A 23,509-nucleotide genomic window follows, 5' to 3' on the forward strand; every position below is an offset into this window, starting at 1 on the left:
CCACTAGTAACCCTGAAAGCTGGCCCGATGGACAGCTGGTGCAGCTCAAGGCCAAAAGTCAGCCCAGGCCACGGGCTGCAGAATGCCTTTAACTAGAGGGCAACCAGAGGCCCGGTGGTAGCTGCAGGTCAGTGGGTCCCACAGACACATTTCCGCTTGCCTATCCTTCCCGAATCTGCCTCATGCTGGAATAAACAGCCCGAAATTAAATCTACCGGTGTTCCTTGTAGGTTAAAAGAATGCTTTTCATACATTTAAGTTCTTCAAGCCTCGTCTGGACCTGGGGAACCTGGTGATAGTCCCCCACAGCCCCCACCTCCGCCCCCCAGTAGAAACTCAAGAAATGTGTTTAGGATCACAGAGCTGGAAAATGCCAGAACCGCAATTCCACAGGAAGTGGTTTATTGCTTTTAGAACAAAATAAGATGCTATTAAAACTTTTGTTAAGTGAAGAGAAACTGTTAGAACATGAAAACTTTTCTAAAACAATATTTTTGTCAGCTGACGGATGTAGGCACTTCAACAGAGAAAACTTCTTGCCTGTAATAACCGCGTGCAGCCTAAGCAAACCACCTAGAAGCGGGGCTTGCGCTTGCGGCCGGTGTACTGGGTGTCAGGTCTGACTTCCCTGTGGCAAGGAAACAACAAAGTCTCAGAATAAACAAAGAACCCCCAGGACACCCTCCTCCCTCAGCAGCCCAGCCTGGCCACAACACTCACTTGCCCTGCCGCCTCCGGCGTTCCTTCTTCTCCAGCACCCACTCACGGCTCTTCCTTACTACCCCGCGGCATGCGATCCTGTATGGGATCCTGTGGGGGGAGGGAGGTTAGACAGCTCTGAGCAGATGGGTGGAGTGGCCTGGCTGGCACCCAGGCTAATCCATGCGGGACAAAACTGGTGATCTTCCCCGTGTCGGGTGGCCTCAATGCCCCTTCTGCAACAGAGGTCCCCACTCTCAAGAGACACTCTCCTCCCCAGTGACATCTCCTCAGGCCAGAGCTGCTGTTCGGGAGGAGAGTGGGAGGAGAAGAGGATGGGAGAGGCCCGAACTCCCTCCCAGGCATCTCCGTGTAGAGGACTACCTGGCTCAGGTCGGTTTGCTTGTTAGGTACTGCCTGTGGGACGGGCAGGGAGGGAACCACGGTACTTCTGAGGCAACAGGCCAGGATCAGCTCACGAAAGCCTGCCACCATCCAAGGAGAGCTGAGGTCCTGTGCCCAGTGCCACCACTTCAGACCCTCGTCTCGCCTGGCTATGGAGCTGGCAAGGCTGGCAGACGCCAAGCAGAGGCTCCTGGCAACAAATGTCTGAGGCAGGGTAACGGCTGCCAGCTCATGGCAGCCCTGACAATGACCCTCAAGGGCCGATCTTGGCCTCCAGCCCTGGCTGAGAAGAAAAGGGACCCCTCATAAAGCCCCACGAGAGAGAGGCCCTGAATATGGGGCGAGCCTCTGCCCCCAAACCACATCCCCACCTGCCAGCTGGGATCAAACAGCTTCCAGCCTAATTCTTGCCACAGGGGGCTGCTGGTCATTTGAGTTAACCATTTCCTGAGCACCTGAGTACACGACCCATAGATGTCCTACAGTGGGTATGAACCAGGCCTGCCCTTGAAGAGCCCATGCCTGGGCCTCGGCAGGCACCAGTGACACTAGGCAAAGCAAGTGCCCGGCAGCTGCTGAGGGAGTGACTCAGAAAGGAAGAGCAGTCTGGGAGAAACAAGAGAGCTGCTGAGACAAGTGGCTATTCCTGCAGGCAGAGATAGGGGCAGTGCCGGGACCAGAGTGCCACATGGGGTGTGGCACCGAAAGGACAGAGCAGGTCAGGAGCAGAAAAGTCCCATGTGTGGGATGAGAAGGGGAGGAGTCCCGGTGGGATACCAATGGCAAGAAGCACACGTTCCCTCCTTGGCTCAGGGCCAATGCAGGCCAGACTGCAACATGGACTACAACACGGACCCTGCTTGCTGCTATTTCTCCTCTGTTCTGACCTAATAACAAAAGTCAGAATTAAAAAAAAAAAATCTTGGGGGTGCCTGGGTGGCTCACTCAGTTGAGCACCTGACCCTTCACTTTGGCTCAGATCATAATCTTAGGGTCCTAACGTTAAGCCCCACTTTGTGCTCTGCACTTAATGTAAAGTCTGCTTGAGATTCTCTCTCCCTCTGCTCTTCTGCCCCCTACTCTAAAAAAAAAATTCTGAGAATCTCACTTGGCTAGGCTAGTTCATGAAGATATGAACACGGGTAAGGAGTGAATATGTTTTCTCCTCAGTAAGCAAGGAGCAGTCACTGCTGTCTCTTGGCAAAGGACTGACAACAGGACTTATACCCTTCGGCATGGACAGGCAGGGTACATGAATCAAACGGAAGAGTGCCTACAACCAGAGAGCAGGGGTCTGAGAAATCAAGTGCAAAATAGGCAGCTGCCAACATCGGGGTTGAGAGCACAGGACACAGCAGCAGCCAGTGTGTACAGAAGCAGAAGTGGGGGCCAACTGTGAGCCACAGAAGGAACGAACCACGGGGGAGAGTCATCACGGCAAATAATGGAGTGGGTGGAGGCCGTGAGTGCCCCAACCCAAAGGTGCCAAGAGGGAAGGTGGTCAGTAGCTGCAAATGCCACAGGTGGACTGAGTTCTCAGAGAGGCAGAGACACAGTCAGAGAGAACAGTTAAGATAGAAAGGACAAGAACGGGAGAAGCCCCAATTATCCTGCCAATGGACAACAGCCTCCTGTCCCCCGTCCCCCAAGCGGAGGATCTGCAGAACTGGGGAGACAAGTCTGTGCTGAGCCTGCACACACATGCCCTCTGCTCGACACACTGCCCAAGCGCTCGCTTTACCCCCTCAAGAGATGAACAACAGTTGCTTACCTAACTTTACAGTTAGCGCATGTCATCTGGAGACACCAGTGTGAGGGCTAGAGGGACTACATACACAGTGGATGGAGGAGGTTACACTGAGGGCAGATCCTCTGGGAGGTGGGAGAAAGGGTACTACTCACTGGGATCAAGTGGTGGGCACTTAGAACAAAAAGCATCTAAAACCACCCCACAATCCCCCTACTCCCCCAGAATGGACCCAGGAAGCTAAGGGAGATGACTGTGGTGAGAGGTGGGGATAAGGAGTCAGAAGAATTCAGTCTGTGGTGGACATGAACACACTCATGATCTTCACCACCCATGGCCTTCTAAATTCATTCTCTACCCATTTTTCTTCTTCAACGTCTTAAAAATTTTTAGGCTTTTCACTCCCATCAACCAGAAGGGAGAAATAACCTCCTTCACTGCCTTACCATCAATTATCCAGCCACTGAATGCTGGACACTGTTCACTGACAAGATCTTGCTCTGACATCGGGGACATACCAGTGATATCCAAGTTCTCCTTCTGGCTGGGGAAACCCCCTGACCACCCAGGAAACAAATACATAGGATTCAGAGCACTGAAAGGTGGAAGGAAACAGAGGGTAAAGAGAACTCAACCAAGGACACTGGAAGAGAAAAATGGCAAGATACATTTACCCGTTTTAAGAAATGAAAGGAAGAACGGATTTGTCTTACTACCGTGTAGGAGAAATTCAAATGGGCAAAGATCAAGAGCAGAGGGAGGCCAGCACAGCAATGTCCACACCAGGCAAAGGTGGTGGGGGCCCAGGGAGAGGAGGGGGCTGCCCCCTGGACAGACTTGCGTCAAAGGTAGCAAGATGTGAAGGCCTGGCTGGAGAGAAGGTAAGAGAAACAGAAACAAATAGGGAGAGAGCGGAGGAAGTCTTGGGGTGAAGAGCAAGAGAGTGGCTTTGTCCACACCGGCGAAAGTATCCCTAAAGCAGATACTTAGGGGACGGTTCAGAAATTGGAGGTGGGGTAGAGGCCACAGGCCTAAGTCCGGAGCAAGGAATCTAGAGTTGGTGGCTAAGGCAGCAGAGACGGGGGTGGTGGTGGGGGTGGGGTGGTGGTGGTGTGTGTGTCCAGGCTGGGCCCCAGGGTGCTCCAAGAAGGAACAGCCAGAGAGCCGAGGACCAAACTGAGATGGGGGTTGAGGGAAGGCTTAGGGGAAGCTGGACAGGGAAAGCAACAAGGGAGCGAGGTCTCAGTTGGTGCCTACAGAGCAGGCAGGTTAAGTTAAGGATAGCAGAGAAAATAGACTGAAAAGTAGCCACAGCCTTGGCAGGACAGAAGCTGGTGTGGCCTTGAGGAGAGCTACCAGTGGGGCCAGTGGCAGGAGCAGAGAGCAGCAGTGAGAGAATGGTGCGTGGGGCAAGACAGGTGCCAGATCTGACCCAGAAGGGAGGCCTACGCACAAGGCTGGCTACCGGCGAAGACAGGAGAGCTGGTACAGTGCATGTGGGAGTGGGCAGGAGAGCAGACAGGAGGATGCAGGGGAGCGGAGGGAGAGCCAGAGGGGAGGGGGTCTGGGACGCAGTGGGGGCAGCAGCCTGAGGGAGAAGGGCGCCGCAGACATGCTGGAGGGCCCCCACTGCCCAGCGGGCGGGCGGGAGCAGGCATAGGCCCAAAGTCTCCCATTCTGTCACCACTTTGGTGCCACAGCCACACCTGGTCCTGAGAGCCCTCGTGAAAGCAGAACGCTGCCATCTTCCTTCCGCCCCGTCTGCCAGCCCTGGCAGCAGCAAGACCCCCACACCCAAGGCCGGCCCCAGCGACTGCGGACTGCTTTACCTCTCTCTTGTGAACACGGACTCCTGGACCTCCTCTTCCTCATTACTCTCGTTACTGTCATTCAGGGGCTGCAGAGACCAGAGGACTCTTAGATCATCCCCAGGGTCCCTCCACCCGTCTGCCCTGCCCTGGGAGGCCAGGCCACCCAGGCCTGAGCACTTTCAACAGGTACGAGGCCCCACAAGCAGGGAATCCAAAGGATACAAACCAGCAGACTCTGGGTCCCTCACCTTTGGCATAAAGGTCGAAGGCCCAGAAAACAAGCAGAGGTAGAACCTGAAAGCAGAAAGGAGAGTGAGGGCTGGGCTCATAAAGCCGACGGGGGTGGGGTGGGGGGACGACAGACGACACACAAGTCCTCAAGCACGTCCCCTCTCACACACAGGTGCAGAATAGGAGGGCCTGGGGGACCCAGCCTAGCAACCCTCTGGCTGGCTCGTCACCCCAACAACCCTGCTGCTTGATGCCAACAGCACACTAGCCCTCAGCACTTACTTCTTTGCCTTGGCGCTATTGGGGAAGTCCACAACCACGCCACCAGTGAAGCCAGCCTTGGTGGCCTGGATCGTAATTAGCTCCAACTGAGAAGAGAATGGTGTGAGTCAGGCATGGAGGCTGGGGGAGCACACAGCTTTTCCTCCACTCCCTTCCAGGAGCCAGTCTACTCCCAGGACTGCCTGGGAGAACTGAAGGTCTTCATAAGACTGCTCTCCATTCTGAATCCCCGAAAGCCACACAAGGAAGTGTAGGCTGGAATCAGCAATTCCCTCAAGTCTCCATTTCTATCTAGCCCAGGGACCCATCTTTCCACCTACCCCCTTCCCATCTCAGGAATGGCCACCAGTCAGGAGGCAAACTCACTCATGTTTCATGTTAGGGGCTGGGGACAGCTCCCCACTTGTCTTTCAGGATCTGTACCTATACTCATCCCCATGGCATGACGTTCTACAGGACAGCTTTGCTGTTCTCTCAAATCCTCTCCCAACTTCTATTTAATTGTGTATATCAGAAATAACCTATTAACTGTTAACACCAGATGTCTGTCAGGAGAAAACAAATGCCCTACCCTACCCCCGCAGGTACCGCTACTCTTGCCTAGGACACCAGGTCATAAAACATGCCATCAGGGGCCACAGGGACCTCTCCTGGGGGCTCATTCCCTACTTTTCCCCCCAGTCAGCAACGAGTTCCTTGTCTTGTCACCTCCCAGCAGCGCAAGGGCAGGTGAGTGAGGAGCAGGACAGCTTACCTGTCTTGGGTTTACTCCCCCCTTCCCTGCAACTCTAGTAGCCAAGGGGCTCACCTGCTCGGAGTTCTCCGGGTATAGCTGCAGGACGGCCCGGGCTCCATGAACCTGCAACCAACAGAGACCTCACTCTCCTACAATCATACCATGGGCTCAGGGCCCAATGCTTCTCTATTCCTTGCTCACTAGATATCTGAAACCCCATTAGGTATAGGACACTGTTCATAGGGCTTGGGACATAGCCGTGAACAGAGACAGCCCCCAAACTTTCAGAGTTCACATTTTAGCATGAAAGGCTGCTAATTTACAGCATTGATTTAATGCCAAGAAGAAAAATAAATTAGAACAAAGGAATAGCTAATTTCAAGAGACTGTTGGGTTTACTTTTGGCTCAAGGAAGGCCTCTCTCTGAAGGGACACTTGAGCAGTGTCCTGAATGTAGTGGGGTCCTGGCTAATCACAGGAGGGAAAACCACTTCAGCAGAGAGAAAGGCAAACACAGAAGCCACCAGAACCTCAGGTTAACTCCAGGGCATGTGTATGAGGAAAAGCACATGACACATGAGACCAGCCAGCCAACTGCAGAAACAACCCATCTTAGGAAAACTAGGGATGAGGTGGGGAGATACCAAGAAATACCTGGATCCGTTCATTCCTAGGACTTAAAATCTCAAACTACTGTCTAATCCTACTAAACAACTAAAATCTAGACCGTTAGTCATGAAGACAGATAAAGCTAATAAAGGCTCTGTGATAAATAACCACCCTGCTCCCCACCTGAGCATCAGCAGTAGCGGGGAGAAAGGAGTAGGAGTCAGAGGATTTCTGGGCACTCTGTGAGCTCTACACACAATGTCTTTGTCCTCCCTCTGTGGTGTCCATGCCCCTAAACCAACTTACAATTAAAATTCAGTGCAGCTGGGACATAGGAATTATAATCGGTCTCAGATTTTGACACTGACGTGTTCTGCATTTCATTTGAGGCATCAGACTGCTGAGATTTCTCTTTAGGGCTTAGACCTGGACAGAAATAACCACAAGGTCCTGCGACCCCGGGCAGGCCTACGTGAATGGCCTTCCCGTGGAATACTTCCTACTCCATCACTATCCACAGGAGGAATAAACAGCCAACCCAAACAGGTAGGAGATCTCATACTCACCAGCACAGAGTAAAGCGAAGAAAAAAAGCAGTATAGGCGCTTTGCAGGGATGTCAGACTTCTTGTTTGCATTACAGAGCCACTGTATAGCAGAAATGCTGAGAAAAGAAGGGACCCAGTCAGGAGAGGGACCAACATGTGGTACTCTCCCCAGGCTCTGTGAGACTCTATCACCATGCACACATCCTTGAGCTTCAGGTGAAACCCTCCTGCCCATAATTCTCTTTCTGGGCATGTGCAGATCCACTTCAGCTCACCGTTCTACAATATTGGACAGAGAAGGTTGAATGGAAAGTCAGCATTAACTTCTGTGCAGCCAGTCCAAACAAGTATTTTCTCAACCTTGTTTCACACATGCATCTCAAATTTAAAATTACACAGTATGTCAAGCCTCTCTGCCACCTACCCCTTCTTTCCCTTCCTCTATCCGAGGGAAAACTGTTAGAATAAAACACCTTCATTCATTCGTTCTCCTCTGCAATCAGTTCACTCGACTGTACCTGTTCGTTGTCTTCACCATTCCCAGATTTAAAAACCTCAAACGGTTATCATACACTCCTCTCAGGTACATCCCCCACTCAGGCCTGTGAACATATATCCACGGAACTACAAACCCTACTGGTCTGTCCCACTGCCTCTCCCAGTTTTTATTTCTCTCTACCATTCTCCTGGGGCAACACTACCACCGCCTCCATTGCTTCCACAATCTCGGTTCTCTTCTTGTAAATAATCTACCCAAAATACAGTTCTGATCTGGTCACTCACTCCCTAGCTTCCCGACTACTCAATAAAGCCCAAACTTCTCAACATGGAGCTTAAAAATCTCTCATTCTACCCCCACGGGGATCTATCAGGTGCCACTCTCTGGCCACTTTCTGTGGCTCTGTTCTCACTGTTCTTCACTCAGACACCCTCCCCCCATGCCTAGCGCAATTCCTCAGTTTTCAAGGGCCAGCCCCAGCCCCTCCTCCTCCAGGTTTCCCTGTGCTCTCTGGCTTCTCTTCACCGCTCTGGTGGGTCCCAGGACTCTCCATCACACTCCACACTCAAATTCCTGTTCAGTCGTGTGGCCCGTGTCTTAGAGCACCTCATACACCATGCGGAGTCTTAAAAGCAGGGACTATGTTGTACTTCCACGAGATCCACAGCACCTGGTACCATGTCTTACATATATGAAATGCTACAAAAAGAAAAATAATCAGCTTGCCATATCATCTCTTTAAAAAAAAAAAAAAAAAAAGGACTTATTCCTAAGATATACAGACCATATCACTGACCTTTGGCTTTCTGCAGCTCACCCAATCATTACTAAAAAGCAATTGCTATCATTGAAAGGTGTTTTCTCCCCTCAGTCTTGTTCCCAAATTTATTTATTTATGTATTTATAATATTTTATTTATTCATTTATTTATTCATAGAGACAGAGAGAGAGGCAGAGACACAGGCAGAGAGAGAAGCAGGCACCATACAGAGAGCCCAATGCGGGATCCAATCCCAGGTCTCCAGGATCACACCCTGGGCTGCAGGCGGCGCTAAACCACCGCGCCACCGGGGCTGCCCTTGTTCCCAAATTTAAAGTCCTCCTTTACCCTAGGAAAAAATTTTCAATTCCAAATTTTTACTGTTCACATCCAGATCCCCACTACTCAACCCATAATCACAGGAGGAGGTATCCCCCCAGGTAAAGATTAAAGATACGACTTCTCCTTCATCCCCTACCTCCACCCCATCATCAACACGTTACACCAAACATTTAACAGAACTTTACCACAGAAGACAAAGAACAACTTCACGTTTTGAACAGTCATTTCAATGTTGTAAGGTCTGTTATCAAAGCACTACATGAAACTTCAAAACTTGACCCTGACAACCCAGAAATGATTAAGCCACTGAAGAGACTGTTAAATTCTGGACCATTCTTCACTGAAGAGCTTTTTTTTTTTTTTTCCCCCCTCACTGAAGAGCTATTAAAAAAGAAGGCAACAAGCTGGCTCCTGAGGCCAACAAGATGGCTGCTGGGGCCAACAAGATGGCTGTTGGGGCTAAGATGATAGCTCCTCAGGCCAAGATGGCCGCTGGGGCTAAAATGATGGCTGCTGGGGCCAACAAGATGGTCACTGGGGCTAAAATGATGGGTGCTGGGGCCAACAAGATGGCCATTGGGAGCTAAAATGATGGCTGCTGGGGCTAAGATGATAGCTCCTCAGGCCAAGAAGATGGCCGCTGGGGCTAAAATGATGGCTGCTAGGGCCAACAAGATGGCCACTGGGGCTAAAATGATGGGTGCTGGGGCCAACAAGATGGCCATTGGGAGCTAAAATGATGGCTGCTGGGGCCAACAAGATGGCTGCTGGGGCTAAGATGATAGCTCCTCAGGCCAAGAAGATGGCCGCTGGGGCTAAAATGATGGCTTCTGAGGCCAACAAGATGGCCGCTGGGGCTAAAATGATGGCTGCTGGGGTCAACAAGATGGCCGCTGGGGCTAAAATGATGGCTGCTGGGGCCAATAAGATGGCTGCTGGCACCCACAAAATGGCTCCTAGAGGTTGAGAAGACCACCCTCCCCCACCCCCACCCCCACCCCCAGAGAAGAGAATCTACACCAGCTGTACCTAAACCTGGAAGTCCAAGATGATCAAAGGAGTAGTTTCAAAAATACAAAAAAATAGACAACTGGGACCACTACTCTAACCTGGGGGTGTCTATTTTTTAGTTTCCTGTGTAACTCTGCTACACAGCTAGTTTGGGAAGCACTAACCTGCAGGACTGAAAGCAGTAAGTGAAAAACTCTTCTCACCTGATACAACCATCAAAGGAGCCTGGTTTGAAGGGGATGCCTTGGCCCATGTCCCCCAGAAGCAGGTCTCCCTCAGTGTCTCGGTCCAAGGCTGCATCTGCATCGGAGAAGAGCACATCAGGGAGAGAGGATGCACAGCTGCTCCCTGCTCATGAAGAAAAGTCCACATTCAAGTAGGACATACTTACCCAGCATGGCAGGGCTGATGTCGATGCCCACCCAGTAGTGCCCTTCATCTGAGAGATAATCTCCACTCAACCCAGAACCACAGCTGGAAAACATCAAACAGGAACTCAACAGTGTGAGCAGCAAAGACAGTCCTTCACCTGGACTACTTAAACCGGGCCCCAGGATCTCACCCAATATCCAACAGGTAACAGGGCTGACCCTCGGGCAGACAAAGGAGCTCCAATGCTCGCCCAGCCATCTTGGTCTGGACATCAATCATTCGTGAGCTGGGAAGGCAGAAAACAACAATCAAGTAATAGAGAAATTCTGAGCTAAAATATCACTCAGTTTAAAAAAAAAAAGGCAAAGAGGAAAAGAAACAATCATCCTGAGGTACTCTCTCCCAGTCACCATACTCAACTCCAACTGTTTAAAACTGACCCCAAAAATCCACGTAATACAACATCAGTTATTTTGGGACACAAATTATAACTCTACCAGTTATGATGCTAATGTGAAGGGAACGAATTACTTGGCTAAGTGACTAATCACTGCAGATTTTCAACTCAGTAAGGCTCTGATATAGTTACTACTTAACGTATTCTCTGGAAGAACTACCCCACCATAGTTACTCTCACATATAAAACTCAACAATGCACAACAAAAACCCATACCAGTATTGTTTGTGAGAAATATAATGCAAGCCACGTTGGGCTTTCTTAGTACCGTATTTAAAATGAAACCTGTAAAATTAACTGTAATAACACTGGATAACGTACCTTACTTAACGTCTTAGTTTAATACGCCCTAAATATTTCAACACATTACCAAAAAAAAAAAAAAAGTTCAACAAAATATTAACATTTTTCCATACTAAATAATTCAAACTAAGTATTATTTCAATAAATGACTACATCTAATAAGAACAGGTCTATTTTGGGGTAGCCCTATCTACCCCAAGATCAAGAGAAAAAATCACGCAGAGCTCTGCAGCTGGAAAAAAAGTTTATATGGAGAGGAGACATAATGACAATTGAGCCAGAGATTTCTGCTGGCTAGCTTGGTCTTGGACTCTAATTTGAATGGAAAGAAAGAGAATAGTTATATCTAGACTAGTGTATCAGAGAGGGAAGGCTTGAAGTCCCTGTGCTAGCCATCATTTGTTAAATGACTTTACAGTGGCACAACTACCCTCTGAAATGCAAATCCTACACCAACAGTTCTCACGCGAACTTAATAACGTGCGGCATTCTGTGAGTACGCTCTCCTTCCCCGCAAAACCACTGACCCCTTACACGTATCCACGGCCCCCTGCCGATTTTACCACAAGCTTCAACAAATTATTTTGAAATTTGTTTGAAAACCACCTAGAGAAAATAGGTACGATCCACCCCCATTTTAATTCCAAGTTTACTGAGGCCCAAAGGGTTCGAGGTTTGCTTGACGCTGACCTTCCCACTTTAGAACTGCAGTCAGTCCTCGTCCCTTCCTTACCCCACCGCCAAATTCCGCGTGCTTTCCAAGCAATGCCCGCTGTTAAGCCAACTTGTCGGTTCCCGAATCCCCTACCCCCCCCCGCCCCCCGCGACACCCGGCAATATGCAGGCTCCCCTTACTTGCGCACGTATTTCCGGGCTTCATTCTTGTCGTAAAACTGCGGGGAAAAAAAAGAGAACAGCGGTAGAGGAGGAATCAAGACGCGGGGCACGCACCACAGGCGGGGAGAGAGGTGAGCCAGAGCCAAAGCCTCACCAGCTCCGGGGGCCCGCCGTGTTCCGGCCTCCTGCCGCGGAACGCCATCTCCACGCCACAGCCTGGAGACTGAGGTGGGCGAGCCAGGAACCCGGCTTTTATGCCATCGGTCCCACGCCCTCCTCTTAGCACGCATGCTCCGCCCCTCTCCCCGCCTCCTGCTTTACTCGATTGGCTACAGGGCCAACGCGCCGCGACCAACACGCGCCTCCCATTGGCCAGTTCGTCTTGCACCGCCCGCATGGTCCTTTCAAGATGGCAGCCAAGCGCGATCTGAGGTGGTCGCGGCGGTTACTGTGGAGGTTGTGGCTGCTGCCGAGCGCTCCACAGACCCCGGGATCCGGCCTGGGCATAGATGTGAGGACTTATTCCCAGGGCGACAGACCATACTCGCGCACGGCGCTCTATGAGCTGCTCGGCGTCCCCTCCACGGCCACGCAAGCGCAAATCAAGGCGGCCTACTACCGGCAGAGCTTCCTGTACCACCCGGATCGCAACTCGGGGAGCGCCGAAGCTGCCGAGCGCTTCACGCGCATCTCTCAGGCCTACGTGGTGCTGGGCAGTGCCACTCTGCGTCGCAAGTATGACCGCGGCTTGCTCAGCGACGAGGACCTGCGCGGACCTGGTGTCCGGCCCTCCAGGGCGCCCGCCGGCGACGCCGGCTCGCCGCGCGCCCCGCCACCTGCCTCTCGAGCCCACGGCCGCGGTCAGGCCGCGACCGGCGCCAGCCGCACCATGTTCGACTTCGACGCCTTTTACCAAGCGCACTACGGGGAGCAGCTGGAGCGCGAGCGGCGCCAGAGGGCCCGGCGAGAGGCCCTGCGCAGGCAGCAGGAGGAGCGGGCCAAGAAGGGCTTCCGCTGGGACGAGACCCGAGACACGACTTTCGTGTTCCTTCTCCTCATGGCCTTCATCATTATGGGCTTTCGTTTCTAATCAGAGATGGGAGGAAAGGGGAGCAGCCCCCAGCTGGCCCCAAGAAAATGGCCTTTCCTGTCTTCTTGAACCCCTTGCCTTCCATAGTCTACCTCTGCTGGGGTCCGAAGGAACTGCTCTTCCTTCCTCGTCCCCGCCCGCCCGGCTTAGCCATCCACCTGCACGTCCCTCCCCTACGGCCCGGAAAAGAAGGCGTTTCAGTGGCAGAGAAACAGGCCCCAAGAAGAAGAGTCCCGAAATCCCGAGAGTGAAGGGTTTTCTGGAGTCCCTTGGGTGCCTGCTTCCAGAGGTTGCCTTCCTGAAGTTGTCAACTTCTGGAACACTTGCTCTGGCTCTATTGTAGAGCTCTGAGCAAGAATGGTCTGCTCCTGCCCCACGTTTGTACCGTGGGGCTCCTGTGTAACCTTGAACCGTGCAATGTGACCAATTGTTGGCTGCCAAAAGAAAAATTCTGGGGTTGTACGAACCTTGTCTTTCTGTGAGTTCCCCAGCCACAGGTGAGACCTGGTGTAGGGTAAGAATATGATCTTTGGAAACCTGGCCATTCTTGTGTGATCAGCCCCAGACCCCACTCCCCCTTCTGCTGGTGGCATGTGGGAGTGGGAAAGCAAGGTCACCCCACGTAAGGAAGGGGCTGTTCCTGTGCTTGTACTTATCTAATGCATGACCTCAGAGAAACTACTGTGGGCATGGCAGCAAAGGAACAAATCATTTGCTCCCTTGAGGTCTGTCACACTTTACTATCCATAATCCTAATGGGCTCAGTGATTAAAACATGATGTTAGTAAAGCAGGTTTATCTTTGAGGCAGTAGGCCTGTCTCCTAGTCACTGCTCTGCTAGCCAGCCCCATCACTTAACTGTGCAGCCCATCCCCTCCCAGAAGCAGCAAAAAACTGGGAGTTTGAGGTCAACAAACTGGGAATGTGGCCTGTCCTTTTGTTTAGCCCCATGTGGCAAGTCCTCGAAACCTGGCTGCTTGAGTTTGGAGTAAATGGTACTTCTAAGGGACTGGAGGAATGTGCTGGAAACGGTTCTTTATTCAGAGCACTGGCTGAAGCTTTTTTCTCTCTGTTTCTAAGTCAAGCTAAGCAGTTGGTCGTTACTTGGCTGGAGCAGTAGTCGTCAGGCTCTCCACTCTGTGTCCTTGCACATGGTGTATGTGTTGGCTGTGAGATTTAGCTGCTCAGGCATTTATGCCCTGCGGCTAAGTGTAAAGCTGTACAAATAGGAAAACCTTTGCAAGAGATCTACCACAAGAGTGAGGACAGAAGTATAGGTTCTAAACAAACCCAGAGGTGCTTTGGTATATTAATAAGAATTCCTGCTCTTGTGAAATCCTTGTAATTAGGATAAGGCCACAGCTAGTTCAGCGTCGTGTCTTGGAAATGATTTAATTCTAGCCTAGTAGGTCTGGGGCAAACTCTTAGTACTTTCAGTGACCATACAATTCAGTGGTAAAGATTTGAGCCCACTTTGGATTCGGACTTGGTGGCTCAGCTAGCCTTGACTTGCGGGGAGGGGCATATGTACTTTTAAAAAGAACATTTAATGCTACTATGTTTCATATTTGGAAAACAAGTTCTTTTTGAAATACAAACAACAGGAAGTGTTCAGCCTCCTAAAAGGTACAGAAACGTGAATCTTAACCAAGCAGCTGGGCGCACAGCAGTGTCCTTGGGGCAGGATTCTATGAGAATTTCTATCAAAAACAATTGGGGTTCTTAGCGGGGTTTGGTTGTAAAAGCACTATTGGTATATAATAGTGGTATTCTCATGGGCTCCTTGATATAGCTGCCTCAAGTTTGTTTCCTTGCAGTGAATATCAAAGGCAAGAACATTCCCTGGGGCCCCAGAACATAGAGGTAGATAGAAAGTTCCAGAAGGTTGTGGGAGTAGGAAGACTTTGTGAAGCTTCTGGAACATTCCATGCTACTTTAATCTGGTTAGTCAATAAAGTTTATTAATCATCCAATTGTAAGCCTCTTCTTAGGCCTAGAACCAAGCTATTCTTATAGTGCCATCCTGCCTGCCTCAGGTTTTTTGTTTGTTTTTCAGTCCAGAGCTGAACTCTTAAGTTCCCACTCACTACTCTCCTTGAAACAGAACCTGGGCTCCTTCTGGAAGGGGAGATGTTGAAGGACCCCTAAACTGGTTCCCATGGTATTCTCCCTTCCCAACTATCCCCCACCCCCCCAAGATTGCCTTAGGTTGTTCCTCTCTGTTTCTCACCTGCCCTGGGAAGGAGAGGCTGAACCAGGCCATAGACATTATCCCCTGACTTCTTAAGGGCTGCTGCCCAATTCCTGATAGTGGAGGAAGGCTCGAACATGTTCAACTTTAGTCCTTTTTCTCCTTTTGATCACAGACTAAACCAAAACTTCCTTGAAAGTTGGACCTCAGACCAAGAAGGATAAGAGCAAACCAGCCTGCTTTGGGCTGTATTGTGGTGAGAATGGGGTTGCAAGTACAGTATGAGGCTGAGTGAGCAGCACACACAAGTCCTAATGGGGAGAGATGGACAATAAGACAGCAGTCAAATGTGTGCTTGTATAGGCAATTGTGATATACTGTCTTTGGACTTGATCAGGACTTTATTCCTCCTGAGCCAACTTTGCCCTTTGTTGCCCTTTGTTTATTCCTGGGTGAAATGATCCTTTACAGATCTCAGCACTGAGTAGGATTTCGTCCTTTCCTTCTAAGGTTCTGGCATTTTATTCAGTCAGTGCACTTTGCCTTCCTTAATGATCCTAGCATGAGCCAAGATCAGTTAAGAATAGCCTACCTTTGGGCAGCCCAGGTGGCTCAGCCCGGGCTCAGTTTAGCGCAGCCTTCAGCCCAGGGCCTGATCCTGGAGACTCGGGATTGAGTCCCATATTGGGCTCCCTGCATGGAGCCTGCTTCTCCCTCTGCCTGTCTCTCTCTCTCTCATGAATAAATAAAATCTTTAAGAAAAAAAAACAAGAATAGCGTACCTTAGACTAATGAGTTGTCCATCTATTTGGGCACTATATAGGAGTATGTGTGTGTGTGTATAATTTATAACATATACATACATATATTCCTTAGGGTCCCTTATATATATGTATATTCTTTATGATCACAAGCTGAGGCACAAGGATGGAGCCCAAGTGAGTGGCCACCATACTTCCTTTTGGGGAAATGGCAGGAGGGTGGGGGTAGTATATCTTAGGCCTTCCTTTTTTTTTTTTTTTTTTTAATCTTAGGCCTCCCTGGAAGGTCACCAGATCCCAGGAAAAGAGGCTGAGAGACAGGACAGCTAATAAGTGGTGGTGGTTCTTCAATCCACTGCCTTGAATTTGAATAGTGCACTAGAATGGGCTCTATCCTGGTCTTTGCCTCCTCTCAATTCCTCAGTTTTGTGACAAGGGCACACACTGCCACCTGCCTATGATCAGGATCATAGGAGAAGGCCTGCCTTGCTTACCTTCAGTACTTTGGTTCTTAGGCCCAGCTTGGGCAGAGCAGTTACTTTGTGAGGATGACTGAGACTTGAGTCTCGTCCTCAAGGGAACTTGCATATACTGAGAACACCGAGTGCCATCATCCCTAAGAACCAGGTGCAGAGAGGTCCTCTTTACAGTTTGCTGTGAGATCATAGCATCACTCTTAATCTCACCACTATCTCTCTCTCTTTTTTTTTTTGTCTTTTTTTTAAGCTTTTGTTTATTTTTTTCATGAGCGACAGGGAGACAGAGACATAGGCAGAGGGAGAAGCAGGCTCCTTGCAGGGAGCCCGTTGCAGGACTCCATTCCAGACTTCCAGGATCCTGCCCTGAGTTAAAGGCAGAGGCTCAACTGCTGAGCCACCCAGGCATCCTCTCACCACTATATCTTAAAGTTGTCTGAACCTGGGGTCCTCTAACTAGACTTGAGGTGCGCTTGCCCTCCCATCCTGCTTTTGCCCCTTCAGCATTCACACTCTCAGTTCTGGGAGTGGACAAGAGAAGACCTGTTTCAGGAGGACCAAGAATGGGCTGAGATTCATGGTCCCAGGGGCCACACAGCCAACCTGCACACAGTGTTTGGCCATGGCTGGCACAGTGTCTTCAAAAACTTCAGCCAACTTTCAAAATTTGGGAGACTGTATAAAAGTCTAGATTTCTGACTTCTCTCAAAAAATGAGAAAACATGCCAGTGCATTCACTCACACACTCGTACTACCACCTGGGAGAAGCTGTTAACATCTGCCTTTTAAAGAGGACATGGCTCCTAGTTCACCATGCTCCCACCAACAGAGGGGAAGTGGTCTACACAGTTGGCCATTTTTCTAATAATAGAGAAATCTCTCTCTATGCCCTGTGTTTATCAAGAACAGAAAAAAAGGGACCATGCATTTTCAAAAAAAAAAAAAAAATGAGAAAGGAAATATTTATTTGTAGAAACGGACTGCTTTGCATGCCTGTGACCTTCCTAGCCCCTGCAGACATTTGAGTTTGCAGATCCTCTAGGCTACATCATATGTTATGAGAGCTCACACTTTTAACCAGGGAAGGAGAGTGTAAACCTTATTTCATTGTGGGACAAGAAAGATCTTTTGAGAAGTCTACAGCAATGGCAAGGTCCTGGACAAAGCCAGAAGTCCTTTGGTACATATAGTAACATCAGTTCCTACACCATCAATTCCTGCATCAATTCTTTTGTGTAAAATCCTTGTATAAATTGGGAGAAACCAACACCTACTCTAACTTGATCTCAAACTGTTTGATTCTAACCTTGGAGGTGAGGTCAGGGGTAAGTTGTTAGCCCTGGCTTTGCAGTGACCACACCACAATTCAGTGGTAAAGATTTGAGCCCACTCTGGTTCAGGCTTGCTTGGTTCAGTAAGTCTTGATTGCCGCCCCCACCCCCACAAATTATGTTTTATATTTGAGAAACAAGGGAGGAAACTTAGGAAAACACTCAAGCTAGTGATTCCTGAACAAGATGTGGACATAACAAACTTTCTTGAAGGGCAGAAACTCCTTATTTTTATCAAAAAGGGTTAGAAGTTTTGTTATTCGGACAACTTTTTGGTTTGGGTTTGTAAAAACACTGGTGGTTGGTAATAGGTGGGACCTTTCTTAGGGGCTCCTTGATGTACAAGTTTGTCCTCAGAGCATTGCAGCCAGGGATGTTTCCTGGGGTCCTGAAACCTGGAAACAGAAAGTTCCAGAATTTGTTAGGCACCAGAGAGCCCAGACTGTCTGGAACCTTCCAGAACATTCCATGTACCTTAAAGCATGCGGGTTAATGAAGTTTATTAACCATCCAACTCAACAACTTTCCCATAGCCCAGAACAGCCCACTCCACTCTGTCAGTATCTGTACCCACCTACCTCAAGTCTTTTTTATGCTGGAGCTGAATACTACAGGGCCTTGTTCCTTACCCTTTCTAAAACAGTTTCAGCTATTTGAGGAGGGTGAGTGGTGTGTAAGACCTTCTGAAGGATATCATCTGGTTCCCTTGGAAACAGTTTTTTCCCCTTCCTAGTCCCTCCCTTGGGGTCATTCCTTTTTTCTTCTTACCTGCCCTGGAGAGGGGAGGCTGAACTACTAGGCTGTGGACATTAGCCTCTCCCTTCCAGAGGCTGCTCCCCAATTCACGATGATGGAGGAAGGTTTAGACACCCCCAATCTCAACTTTTTCTCCTTTTGGTTATACACCACAACCCTGGAAGCAGGGACTGGGAGTGGAAAGCCAGGACAAGAGGGGCCCAACCTGCCCTCATCTGTGCTGAGAATGTGGGAGATCTAACAGAGCTGTTCAGTCTTCTCTCATCTCAGGCAAGTACCCTGTGGTTCTGGTGTCCCTCAACCTCCAGCAGCTCAAGTGCTAGCAGTGAGGACAGTAGGAGAACCAGAATGGGGTAGAGCTGCTCAGGTGGGCACTATCCGTGCATGCTCTGATTGCATCCCTAGCAGGGGTACATCTGACTGTCTGAACTTGAAAGGGCTCTGGAAAGCTCAAGTGGGCCAGTCCCTCCAAGCATTGCTTCAATCTCTACAGCTGCCATCAAGCAGTCACTCAGGCACTGCTTATACATCTTTGTGGACAGACCCCATCCTTCCTATGGTTTTCACCCTTTGGTCTTGACTCTGACCTCTGACTCTACATTTCTAGCCCTTGTGGGTTTGGAGGCCAACCATCACACGGATCTCAGACATCCCCCAACTATTCATCGTGGGATTTAGTCCCAAACTCCTTTTCCACCGTGCACATTAGGGACATGCTAAGGAGACCAAAGGTGGTGGTTTGGGGAGGGTTCTTACAGTGTAAAATTTCAGTGAAAAGTAGAGCCAAGCCAATACTATCCTCTTTCTGGATGGTTCTGTCTCTATTAACATGGACCAAGATCGCATTAGCTTCTACAGCACTCCACCCCCCCTTCTGTTTGTAGGACTATCCATGCTTCCCTACCAAGCTCCATCTCATTAGACTTGACCTAAGCTGATCCAGGGCCTGTTCCTGCTCTCCCCACTTCTTGTCCCAGCCTCATCAGCCAAGGTGGCTACCTAGTATTCACCCTAGCTGAAAACAACCTTCAGCCTCATAGAAGCCCCTCCAGCCCTCAGTGGAGTGGTCATTTGGCAGGCCAGAGCAGGAGCAAGTACCATCCCAATTGGGCTTACAGGCAACCCAGAAAGAGAAGGTGCATACAGATGGGCAGTTGGAGAACAGTGATGGAGCAGAGTATGCTTCTGGCCACAAGTGCTGGGAAGTTAAGAGTAGGAAAGATTCCCACGGAGTTGGTAATCAGAGAAGGCTTCATGGAAGAGGCAGCAGCAGTGCCGGACCTGAAGGACAGCCAGGCTTTGGCTGGGCAGAGAGGAAGGGAGGGCATCTCAAGAGGAGGAAGTGCAGGAGCTCAAGTGTGGAGGCTGCAACAGTAGAGTGGCTGGTTGAAGGAGCAGAGACAAGTCGGGCAGCATATCATCCTCATCATCACATTTATTGACGGCCCCTGGGAGGTGGGGCTGGGGACAGAACATACAAAGACAAGGACCTGCCCTCAAAAAGGTTCCATTCTAAGGAGACGGGGACAGAAAAATACAGAATGGTCTTTCCTGGGGATGCCCCACTCTCATCTGTGCAGGTCAGGAGCCCCTGGCCTACCTTGCCCCAGGGTCCGGAGCATGAGTGGGGCACAGAGTAGCCCCAGGACCATGGTGTCCCTGGCCCCGCAGCTGGGCCTGACCACCTGGCTCATAGGCGGTGGGCCCCAGAACTGGGGAAAGGTAGGAGCAGGACGTGATGGAAAGCGCTCCTGTCAGCCTTGGCATTGTGCTAGCCCAGTGGAGTGGTAGGGTGCGTCAGGCCCCCTGGGGGAAGCAGGCACCTTCCCAGGCCCCAGGAGGAAAGTTCTTTCACTGGGGCTGGCCTGTTACCTGGGAGGCCCCAGCCGGGGAGGAAAAAAAAAAAAAAGGCAGAGCTTCCTCAGCGCCAGAGGCACCCTGCCCACCCCACCTCCGGCCCTCTCTCTGGGCATCTTCCAGGTGACCCTCCTCCCCAGCTCAGCCTCCAGGGCCAGGGCCTGCCTGAGGCCAGGGGGAGGGGCCTGCCCCTCCCCCTACCCAGGCAGCAGGGGGGAGGAGGAGGAGCCACAGATCAAGTTTGTCTGGGCCCCCCACTGGGGGGCCATACCCTGGGTCCTACCGGTGGGGGGGCTCTGGTTGCGAGGGCCGAGGGCTCAGCAGAGGGGCAGGGCCAAGGGGGCACCCGGGGGAGCCCTTCAGAGGGGGCATCGGGCGGGAGTCCAAGGGAGGCAGGCTCCGGGGCACTGCTGGCGGCCCCCGGGCGGCCCCTGTGGGCAGGACAGCTGCAGCGGGGAAGGGTTTGGGGGGCTCTGCAGCAGCAGGGGGAGCCGGCTGGGCAGACCGCTCCCGGCGCCGCAGCAGCTCCTGCAGCTTCTCCGCCTGGGTCCGCCTCAGGTGGGCCAGGGCGCGGCCGCGCTGGAAGGCAGGCAGGAAGGCCTCCAGGCTCTGCTCACCCAGCAGCAGCTGCTCCATCTGCTCCTGGGAGGGGAGGGCAGAGACAGTTGGAGTAGAGCCCCACCAGGGACCTCTCCCCCCGCCCCCCCCCAACTGTCTTCCAGGGACGACCCCCCCATAGCTGGGGGATGGGACCTCCGGAGTTCTAGCCTGGGCCCTCCTGGGACTTGCCAAGTGACCGTGGACACACATCCTCTGCTGGGTGGAAGATGAGGCAGAATCAGAGATGGGGACACGCTTGGAGTAAAATTAGGCGTCTCTCATCAAGGCCCCAACTCCCCTACCTCCTTGGACTCACTGAGCACTGTGCTCCCAACCCAGCACTGAGAAGTTAGTCCCGGCTCCTCTGCGGACCCAGTCCACACTGTCCTATGCGGAGACACTCACGGGTGGGGACAATGAGCCTTGTGGTCCAATGAGGACAGCTCGACAGCAGCACAACAGGCTCTACAGGGGCCAGGCACTCAGGGTGGGCTTCCTGGAGGAGGAGCTCTCAACCCCACAGTGTAAGAATGAAGGGGGGGCAACAATAAAATGACAGTAGGTTGGGTCTCCCTCCTTGCTGTCCCCAAGCCCCGCCACCCCTCCTCTCACCTCAGCCTCCTGCTCAGCCTCTTCCAGCTCAGCCTGCAGCCAGCCCAGTGCACAGTGGGGGCTCCAGCGATGCATGCTCTCCTCTGAAGGCCACAGAGGGACAGAGTAAATACCTCCTGCCTTAGGGCCCTTCGTCCAGGACTGACAGGCCAGAGCCCCAGGGCCCATCCTGACTCTCACCCACCCTGTGTGTGGCTCTGTGCCTCTCTCTGGAGCCTCAGGGTTCTCATCTGCACACTGCCCATGGGATCAGTTTGTGAACCGCGCCCCCCCCTCCGCCCTGGGGTTCTGCCCCCATTGTAGCCCAAAAGAGGAAGCAGGGGCTTTGCCCCCTGGAGCCCCCCAGGCCACTTTTTTCCCTTCTGGCCTTTCCAACCCAGTTCTGCTCATCGACTGCTCACTTCCCCAACTCTGTTTCCTAGGAGTAGCACCCCTAAGACTTGCCCAGGGAAGAGGTCTCCCCAAGTCCTGCTGGCAGAGCCTAGCACTTCCCCGGGGCTTGCTGCACCCACCACAGGGACATCCCTCACCCAGTCGCTGCAGCTTGTCCGCACAGCTCTCGGCCACCTCTCGAAGCTCCTGGTATTTGATAGCCAGGGCGGCCCGGCCCATCTCCAGGCGGGGCCGCAGTGCCAGGTTCTCCTTGGCTAGCGCGTAGTTGGAGGCCAGGCATGCCTCGCGCTCCAGCTGCAGGCCCTGGAACTGCCAACACAGAAGAGCCAAGAGGGCCGCTCAGGGGATCTGCCTCTGTTCACCTACGACCACCTGGGCATCGCGGCCCCAGGGCCACGTGCAAGCAGCCCTGCCTTCCTTCAGGTCAGTCGGAGGGCTATCAGGTGGAGGGACCGCAGGAGTCCTGGGTAGGGCTCTGCCTCGAGCTCCCCCTCTGGGCCTCAGTTTCCTCTTCTACAAAGTGAGCTAAAAACATCCACCTTGTGGGGTAGTTGTGAGACCAAGTGAGGAAAACGATGACCGCCTCCACAAATGTTAGTTAATTTTTAATTTTTCAATTAATATGTCTGCTCAGGTCCCTCAGGAGTCCCCCGCCCTCCTCTGTCCCATTTTCCATGCATGGGCAGCTTGCCTCCCGTTCCAGGCCTTTGTCTGCTTCCTCCTCAGGTGTTTGTGGCAAAAACACTCCCCCCTGCTCTTACTCCTCAGAGTGATGTCTTCTCCCTGTCCTCGCACAGCACCCCCCTCAAGCCACCCTCACCCTTCCTCCTGCTGTCCACTGGAATCCCCACACCCCGGGAGAATACACACCCCCTTCCCCTTGATCCCCAGCACCTGCTCCCAGCTTTTCCTTCTCTTGCAAAAAGCAGACCCCCTTTCTCTCCTGGCTCTGGAGAATGCTTCTTCCTTCTGTCTGTCGGAGGCCAAGCCCCCCTCCCTGCCCCTAGAGAACGCACTACCCTCCATCTGTCCCCTATAGGATGCACATGCCCCTCCTGTCCGCCTCCCTCCCACAAACACTTTCCCTTTCTGCCCCCCACAGACAGGCAGCCCGGGCCTATCTCCTGTGAAATATACAACTTTCTCTTATGGTGGCCTACGGAATACACGCCTCAGCTTCCAGCACCCCTCCCCAGCGGAAGCCACAAAGCCCCCTCTGGCACCCCTAGAATGCAGACGCCCCCCCAGAGGTCCCCCCAGGTGTCACCCAGGCCCCTAATTCTCCCCAATGGAAGGCGCCTCCCCTTTCTGGCCCTACAGAACGTGGTTGTGCGAGGCAGGGCCCCCCACAACACAGCCAACCCCTGTCCCCGGAACACACCTCCCCGGAGCATCCGCTGGAGGACACGCCTCGCGGCCATCCCGGGGGTGCACGGGCGCCTCCCTGGGTCTCCCGCGCCCCACCCGCCCCAGGTCGACTCCGGGCGCCCCCTCCCCCGGGGGCGTCTCCGCGGGGCCCACTCGGACGTGCCAGGTTCCCGCGGCCCCACGGCCCGGCCCGCGCGGCCCTCCGGTGGGTCGGCAGGTCCGGCAGGCCGCGGCCCGTCCCCCGCGCCCCCCGCCCGCGCCCCCCGCGCTACCTTCCTGCTGAGCCGCACGATCCGGTCCAGCTTGGGCTCATCCTGAAGCAGGTCCCGGAGCTGCCCGGTGCTGAGGATCCCAAAGCGCCCCGGGCTGCCGGGCTCCGGCCCCGCCCGCGCCGCCCGGGCCCGGTACATGCCGCCCGCCCGCGCC

General features: G+C 52.4%; 3 protein-coding genes and 1 non-coding gene across 5 annotated transcripts; 1 reads left to right on the forward strand and 3 right to left on the reverse strand.

Moving 5' to 3' along the window:
- Positions 1 to 381: 381 nt before the first annotated feature.
- Positions 382 to 13,298, reverse strand: BUD23 (BUD23 rRNA methyltransferase and ribosome maturation factor). 2 transcript variants are annotated; one of them, XM_038539099.1, is made up of 12 exons: positions 13,206 to 13,298; positions 11,667 to 11,704; positions 10,242 to 10,337; positions 10,071 to 10,153; positions 9,883 to 9,979; positions 7,087 to 7,183; positions 5,984 to 6,034; positions 5,176 to 5,261; positions 4,911 to 4,956; positions 4,681 to 4,748; positions 721 to 810; positions 382 to 628 (listed from the first exon to the last, which is right to left on the reverse strand). In XM_038539099.1, the coding sequence occupies exons 1-12, from the start codon at positions 13,281 to 13,283 to the stop codon at positions 574 to 576; spliced, it is 885 nt and encodes a 294-aa protein (XP_038395027.1). In that variant the 5' UTR covers positions 13,284 to 13,298; the 3' UTR covers positions 382 to 573. The 2 variants fall into 2 exon arrangements, with proteins under 2 accessions (XP_038395027.1, XP_038395026.1); XM_038539098.1 differs by lacking the exon at positions 13,206 to 13,298 and adding an exon at positions 11,803 to 11,953.
- Positions 1,303 to 1,433, reverse strand: LOC119872420. The gene has a single exon (XR_005361510.1).
- Positions 11,812 to 14,711, forward strand: DNAJC30 (DnaJ heat shock protein family (Hsp40) member C30). Its single transcript, XM_038539102.1, has one exon. It carries the CDS (start codon positions 12,058 to 12,060, stop codon positions 12,736 to 12,738), a length of 681 nt encoding a protein of 226 aa, XP_038395030.1. The 5' UTR covers positions 11,812 to 12,057; the 3' UTR covers positions 12,739 to 14,711.
- A 4,957-nt stretch (positions 14,712 to 19,668) lies between these two features.
- VPS37D (VPS37D subunit of ESCRT-I) lies at positions 19,669 to 23,509 on the reverse strand. The gene is made up of 4 exons (XM_038539116.1): positions 23,356 to 23,509; positions 21,853 to 22,024; positions 21,323 to 21,405; positions 19,669 to 20,752 (listed from the first exon to the last, which is right to left on the reverse strand). The coding sequence occupies exons 1-4, from the start codon at positions 23,491 to 23,493 to the stop codon at positions 20,390 to 20,392; spliced, it is 756 nt and encodes a 251-aa protein (XP_038395044.1). The 5' UTR covers positions 23,494 to 23,509; the 3' UTR covers positions 19,669 to 20,389.

The sequence above is a fragment of the Canis lupus genome, chromosome 6, assembly GCF_011100685.1.
Source record: "Canis lupus familiaris isolate Mischka breed German Shepherd chromosome 6, alternate assembly UU_Cfam_GSD_1.0, whole genome shotgun sequence".
Taxonomy (NCBI): Eukaryota; Metazoa; Chordata; class Mammalia; order Carnivora; family Canidae; genus Canis; species Canis lupus.